General features: G+C 40.7%; 1 protein-coding gene across 1 annotated transcript in view; it reads right to left on the bottom strand.

The window, feature by feature from the left end:
- Positions 1 to 8075, bottom strand: part of LOC105559952 (oxidation resistance protein 1) — a 159523-nt gene that overhangs the window by 48836 nt on the left and 102612 nt on the right. Inside the window, exon 4 of the mRNA XM_012008626.1 lies at positions 7526 to 7549. Within this exon, the coding sequence (XP_011864016.1) occupies positions 7526 to 7549 (24 nt within the window). The remainder of the gene's footprint in view (positions 1 to 7525; positions 7550 to 8075) is intronic.

The following is an 8075-nucleotide window of genomic DNA, read 5'->3' as shown; positions in this document are numbered from 1 at the left end:
TTAAGCTCCTAAACTTAATTTCAATGATAGCATGCTGTTCTTTCACTTAAACTGAATAGTAGGACACTGTCGGTCTGTACACAAAAGCCACATACTTTGTATATTACACAAATCTTTTCACGAATTGACAGTTCTAGGAGCAAAAGGTGCCAAAAGTGCAGAATCACTCCAGCATCCGCTCAAGGGAAATGACCAATGAAGCTGGAAACACACGAAGAAACTTAAGCAGTGAGACTTAAGACCTAAGAATTTCAACCAATCGGAATTTTCAGCATTGCTTTACTGTTTAAGTTTTTTCGTGTGAGTCAAGAACGAAAGCAGCCATTTTGAAACCTGAGCAATGCTGAAAATTCCGATTGGCTGAAATTCTCAAGTCTCAAGTTCTTTCGTGCGTTTCCAGCCTTAATTCGGACAATTACAACGAATCGGAGGGAGCGTGCGAAGTGACCCGAAATCGACTTCTCGCCGTCAGCGAAAAGATGAAGCGTTCCTAAACGAAATCTGTCCCGGGTGTTCCAGAGCGCTAGGAATAACGTATGCCGGCGATCGATCGAGATTTCTTCTTTTCTTCGTTTTTCCAAAATCGAATCCATATTTGCGGGGCGCGTCTAAGCACACGGCGAATCGACGAGACGAGACGCGCGCCGGGGGGGGGGGGGGATCGCATCTCCAACAAAATCTCCGTTACTCCTCGCGCGCATCCGAGCTTTCTCCGGTACGCATTTTCCCGCACACGAGCGCCCGCGGCGCGAGGCCATTAGCCCATTTACATAAGCCGACGGAAACGGCGCGCTCGAGAGTATCGGACGATAGAAAATTGAATTCTTGGGAGAGGCGCCTCGCCGAGGCGACTTGTCTCTTATGCAAATTCGTACGCGACGACTTGCGCCCGTGCCGCAACGATTCCGCCGCTTTGGTGTTGCACGGCCGGGCGATTTGTCGCTCATCTCCTTGAACAAAAGCACCGCGACTCTCCCGCGGGAAAGAGTCGACATAATTCAATTAAAAAGCTCGTCTCTTCGCGCGAGCGGACGCTAATCCCAGCGTCGGTAGGTCCACCATTTTCCACGAACATCGGCGGAAAATAGGGTTTCCGACGCTTAAAACGTGATTTATGTCCCACCGGGAAATTCGTTAATTATTCCGCGACACTTCAACCCTCTCTTCAATTGCGCGTTGTCTACCGCTTCCCGTAGCGCTCTCGTAATTCCATTAGGTGCCATGACACAGAAATCTCTTGTTCGCTATTATCATTTTTTTCGGTAAAGTTCCTCGGGGCTTTAAAGCCCTTCGTCGCTCGAACAATTAAGCCGTTTACTCTCGAAGCATCCCGCAGTCCGCATTTTTTAAATACGTATTATGCAACCCGCAGCTTTCTTTATTGTTTTCTATAGTGAGTTTTAGATGCGTGATTTTTGTTACCTCTCAGAAGTGCGTTTCGAAATTTTTGAAACAATTTCTCAATATCTCAATATCTTTTTATCATATATTCAGTCTCTTTAATTAGCTGAAACAACAAATTTACACTTACGCCAATATAAGTTTGTCTGAAATAATTTCAAACGCCGTCTTATGATTTTGCTCTTGTAATTTTTATCTCCAGTTAGTTAATGGCTATCGATTAAAAATTCATATCGGAATATCTATTTTTTTTTATTTACGTATCAGGAATATCATTTCGCAAATTAGTGTGGAATAATGCAACATCAAATGTGAACATTGCGCCAATATTGATTTTCGACATCCTTCATAAATATAGGAAATATAGGACGATCGAGATTAGGCGAGTGATTAGAAAGCAGCTCAAAACCCCTCCTTTCTCCCTCTCATTCGCGTCCCATTAGTGGTGCGGTGGTCAAACGAGAAAAGAACGGCTATTCCTCTGACAGAGATTAGACGCGTGGGCGACAGCGAGAGAAGGGAAAGAGAGATCGATTAAAGCGGGACAAAAAGCGAAAATCGCGGTGATGAAGCTGGCAAGAGGAGCAGAAGAAAAAGGAACGATGGCGAAGGGGTGTAAAGGAAGGAGATTTTCTGAAACCGCGAAAAGCAAGAAGGCGAGCGCGATGGCCATTGTTTCAATTTCCGCGTCTTTTAGCTGCGGCTTTATAATCCTCATCTTCGTTTTCGTTCGAGCGCGATGCTGCCGAACCACAAAAGATCTCCCACGCGAGAGACCAAGCTCTTTATTTCTCTGTCTCTGACTCTTCGATCTTCCGCATAACGCTAGAAGATTGATATGCAACGTACTGTTGGCAGTACACTTCATCTCTGTACTCTCGCATTCGCGAAATACGATGAAATCATGATAATCATTTCAACAAACGTAAATTAATTTTCCAAGTTGAAACTAATATCTTGACGTCGAAATCAAGATTTCGCGATTGCGAAGCTTTCGATTAATTTTTGTCAATAGCTCTCGAAAATCATAAAACTCTTATGTTTCAAACAAAAATCGATCTCACTTTCTGTTAGTTAAATTCCGATGCGGTGACCGGAACTCTTTGGAAAAGAGCCAAAATTTTATCAATCATCGAAATTTCGAAAATCGAATGCTAACTTTACGAAAATCACTTTAATAGTTGTTAGAATACCGAGTTGTAATACAATTTGAATTTAGGAATTTCAGTTAAAAATTACTATATAACTTTCAAGCAAGAAAATTTGCTTGAATACTTTGATAAGTGAAACAGGAGCGTAAAACGCTTTAATCTAGCGCTGCTGAAATGAAAATATGTAGCACAATTATTAAGATGGAGTTCATTAAAACCCACCTAATTTAAATAGCTTAAGTTGGAGCAGCATGAAATTTTATAAATATTTTAAATGATGTTTGTGGTCAAAATAATAATATCAATACAAATGTCAAAAATACTTTCAATCTTTTCTCATTATAAAGATAGACACAGAGCAATTATGAAAAGAACACTATGTTCATGAAGTTTATCATACTTTTTCTTGGTAACATCGTGTTAAACAATTTCTTTCTAAATACTTCCTTGTGTTAATTCTTGGCGCACACACACACACACACGCGCGCGCGCGCGCGCGTAGCCTGAAGTTACGATAACGTTAATACAAATAAACACGTCTTAGTTATCTCCGTCTGAAAACCGATAAAACGATAAGCATGAACTTGGAAATTGTTGTTGTTTAATTGTAACGAACAACATTGAGGTCTCCAGCGCGAGAAAGATAAGAGAAATTGTCAGATTACAGACGTTAATCGATCAACGGGGTGCAAGGAAACCGAAACGGGCGACATAAGCTGGGCTCTAATAGAGCAGGAATTGCAGCCACCGTGATTATCAGGACACAGGGATTACGCTACGGCCATAGTGATTTCACTGCCGCTAAACGGGATAACGCCAGCAGCTACCGGAGGACGACGACCTATCAGCGGATTAACATTACGTGGATTGTGAAAATGCATCATTGATGTTACGCATATAACCGTGCAGATAATTTTATTCCTGACTATCTTGGATCAATTCAAAAAAGCTAACTCTTCATTTAGAAATTAATATTGCATCCTTTTTCCTAAACTTAGGAAAAATCGATTAGACTGACAATATTATAGATCAAATATCCATTTAAAGTATGTGGATTTACTGTGCCAACAAAAAAACTGTGTTTCAAGACCGACAAATAATTGATGCACAGTTTACCGAGTTGGAAAAAGTATACAACATTCACACAGAAATATTATTAGGCCACCAATAGCCGGGAAAATGGAATTTTCTCTAATTGCTTCGCTAATAATTAAATAGTGTAAAGAATTCTTTACGTTAATAGTTTTTATTTGAAACTATCTGCCGTGACTGATTACGCATATAACCATGAAAATCATAAATTCCTCACTGTCTTGAATTAATCACCAAGAAGCTGTTTAATATTACTTCTTTTTCTTTTCATTTTCCTGTTCATTCTGTTCGTTAACGATTGCTACATTAATTTGTGTCAGCTTTTAATATTATAATTCATTTCGATACGCAATGTTTCACGAAACGCAATTAATTGCACTGAAAAAATTATATCATGTATCGAGTCAACAGAAAGTCAATTGACGATAATGCATGCATTCGTAGAACTGTGCTCGTTTACTTGGTTATTTAGATATGACAGTCAACAACGCTTTCGCGAAATGTCAATAACAATTTTTCAACTCAATCCCGACAAGACTAGAACTGGGATATTTCTTCGAAGTTTCGAATATTCGAAGTCAACTAATGTATTAACAAGATTAAAACAATAACAAATTTTGCGAAATTAATCGTTTTTATTGTAACTGCGAACTAATCAAATGCCAACTAATTAATGTCATTACAAAGTATTAAAAAAAAAACAAACGTACTTTTTGTCGGACACATATTTGTCCATTCACTCAAAACAAAACACAATTAAATCGAAGGAAATAAATTTTGGTACGGTCTTTGAAAACTTATATGTTAATGCACTAGTTGACTTCAAATATTCGAAATTTCTTCGTTTCTTCGGATTCTTCGAAGCTTCGAAGTTGCGAAGCTTCGAATAATTAAGATCACTATTCTAAACAGTCAACTTAATAACTATTTTCGTCTATCGCTAAAAAAGGGATGAAACTTCTGTTAAAGTTAACTTTTTTTTAGAAAGAAAACAAAGTGGAACAGACCATTATGGCATCAAGATCAATCTGGACCCTCGCGGACTTCCGCTTTGCTCTATCTGCTCCGGAGGGAACCAGGAAATGCAGCTTGTGCAACAACTCTATTTCCTCGTCGGATAAATGTCGCGCGGTCTTCCGCTCCCTGGAGCGAGCCTTTCACAAGCATCACATTAGGAACAAGTTAGGGTTAGAAGGAAGGAAGGAAGAGAGAGAAGGATGCCATTCTTCCTAGAGCGCTGCACGATCGAGAAATTTCCCTCGAGAGTACACGCGCGAAATCGGCAATCGCGATTGACTTTATGTCAGTTGGCGATTTTGTGACGGATAACACACGATTGTCGATTATCCCGAACGAAAAATGAAGAGACGGACGAAAGAGACACAGAAGGAAACTCAACTTCTTGTCTCCATGCATTTCTCCTTACATTTTATTTATGTATCACGAGATGTCGCATATCAATCGATGAAAGGAAAGGCTCGGGGCCGCAATATCATGAATAAATATCAAACGTTTTGGTCACTAGACTGTCTTCAGTGAAACGAAAGTAAAAGATATAATAATCGCAACGTATATCAAGGCGTAACAACTTAAAAACGATAATATAAATCGTCATAAGACAGAGTTAAATCTAGAAAACCGGAAGAATCCAAAGATAATGTGACGCTGCCAAAAATTAAATTTAAAAAAAGCAAAGTTACAAATACATGCACGAGAGGAGTCCAGCGATAAAATAATAACGTCATGATGTAAAATCGATGTTATTGTCAACAGTTACAAGTTGTATCGACAAACGAGTGTACAAGCTAAAAGGTCGCATTTATATAAAGGAAAGAAAGACAGAGGGAAGAATAGGCGGTGATAGGAACAAAATTTTATGTCGCATACATAGAGGTGTGACACTTTGATGTTATTTTTTGGTATTTTTTGCGTTTTGTTTTTCCAGATTTTGCGTTATTTTAATGTTATTTTTGTGGCATATTTTGCGTTTTGTTTTTCCAAATTTTGCGTTATTTTGACCAATGTTTTTAATAATGTCGTGGTCAGAGGGTGGGCAGGGCTTTACAATAAGACGACTTAATGTCTTGATAGAACAATTTACGACATATATTAAGGCTAAACATATGTTAAAAATGTAACATAAAACATAACATATTAAAATAGCATGGGACAAATTACTGAAATTACATATCATTTTCAGGCTGTAAAAGCAGTGATATGTTTAAAGAAAGTCTCAGGCATAAATCTCTTTGGTTTAGCCCTAAAATTGAAGAAAAAGAACTGAATGGTAACATTTCACAAAATTAGCAAAATTATTGATATCAAAGTAACAAGAAAAAGATATTAATCCTTCAAATACAATATTTACTTGCGGCTGCAGAGTTGATTGTCAACAATTTTCAACCTTTTTCTCTGATACACGTGATACAACATTGACGTTAGAAACGTTTACTAAGGAAAATTGCGATTGTTGACGTTATTTGGACGTCATTTTGCGTCATTTAGCGTTTTAGAGACGTGTTAAAACGAAGTTGGGGACTCCAAAATGTCAAGAAATGACATTAAAGACGTTCCTAGGGCATTTCGCGTTATTTTGCGCATAAAGATAACATCAAATTGTCACGCCTCTACGCAATTATTTTTATCCGTTATTAATCGCCGCAAAGTTTGGAGAAGCAAAGAGCAAGATAGTGAACGAGGCCGTTCGAAGTTGAAATTTCGGTACGCGCGAGGGAAAGCCAGAGGAGCATCTAAATATCAGACACGTCGCTAAAACGGAAAGGTTCGCGGATCAGAATTCAGATCATTCAGACGCGAGGTGTTCCGGCGGACCCGGGCACGGTGGACGCGTGCCGTCTCGAGGCCGCGATCTTTGCATACGCGCTGCTCTAGAATCCTAGCGATGCGCACGAGTGCCGTCTCCCAAGTTCCGGGAGCGAACGTCCGCGGTCTTTGCGAACTCGCGGCGGCCTTTCGCCACGAACACGACCCACCACGGGGAGAAACTATTTCGCTAACGAGGCTCTGCGAGCGCTGGGCTCTCGGCGAAGTAATTGGAATTCATGCTGAAGTGTCTCGCGCCGGGAGATACGCGCGCGCGCACGCTGATAACTGCGGCTGATAACCGTAGCGCCAGTAATACGTGCGGTTAGCCCTTATTCCGCCGTTACGGTCCTGTACCCGTGTAAATTCTCTCCAAGTCTCGATTCTTTTCATTTAACCCCTGGACGGGCGCGGAATTATAAGAGCGAGGCCCGGCGAAGCTGACTTTCTATTTGGTTCAGCTTCGAATTAGCGCGAAAAAGTGCTCCTCCGGGCGGAATAACATAGATTTATCGCAGGTTATTTTACAGTAAAGACATCAAAGACGTGTAAAACTGAGAAAATCACGCGTAACTCCTTCACATAACGGCTCTCAAAATAGTACCGTACTGGAGAATTTTAGCTTACGTAACGGGAATTGCGCGTCCTTCGCAAAAATTTATGCGCTACTACGCAACATTTTCTATTCCTGTTCTACGGTCTTCTCTCGTGCCCGGTTCGTCAACCTTATCGCGGACACTTAATCGCGCTTCCCTCTTATAAAGATCCCCATTTGATATATTGATAAATCTATGAAACCGGAATCCTCAAACTCGCTCCAAATCCTCGACTTGTCCCTCTTCGAGGCGACAGCGAAGAAACAGTCACGTTACGCTAGCGCCATCGGGAAGGATAACGGATATTTATGCATTCGAGCAAAGGTTACATTCGCTCTCCTTGGCACCCAATCGTCTTGTCCCGATACTCGATTGCTCGTTGGAATCGTGCAAGTGCATCGCCGGCAACTTAATATGCGCTCAATTAGGACGTTTACTATGCACACAGACGCACTTACTTACCGTGTAGGCAATGGTGTTGAGGGGCTGCGAGACACGGCCGTGCTTCTTCTCCTGTGTCGTGGAGCCATCTTTGCTCTCGTTATCGGAATCTAAGCAGAAAGAAAAGCCAATTTTCAGTCACGTTACTCTCTTCAACGGCGTACGTTGATAAACAAAGCGCCTGTGATGTATAATAATATGCGCGTTTTATCTCCGACTCGCCTGAGATTATTGCGCAGACATCTCTGTCGCCTAAAAGTGACTTGGCGAGGAAACGGACTTCAGATTACTCGCGTCTACTCCGCGGTATCAAGAGACATCGCACATTTATCCTATTCTTGTAATAAACTGAGATAATTTTTAGACAAACCGTGCGACAGAGTCAACATATTGTTAACGTGCTACGTACTACGTCTAACAATAAGTCGAATCGCAGGATAGGGTGTGTCCTAATACCCGTATGTCCTGTAGATGGCAGATAGACCGGGGCAAACTGAATAGAAAAGTCCTATACTATTTTGCAAAATTCGCAGTAGTTATCGAGAAAAAAATTATCGAAAATCGTCGTCTT

This window comes from Vollenhovia emeryi, unplaced genomic scaffold, assembly GCF_000949405.1.
Source record: "Vollenhovia emeryi isolate VEMERY1.0 unplaced genomic scaffold, V.emery_V1.0 DF939248.1, whole genome shotgun sequence".
Classification (NCBI taxonomy): Eukaryota; Metazoa; Arthropoda; class Insecta; order Hymenoptera; family Formicidae; genus Vollenhovia; species Vollenhovia emeryi.
The sequence above is the reverse complement of the archived record's forward strand: the minus strand, read 5'-3'. Positions and strand labels throughout refer to the sequence as shown.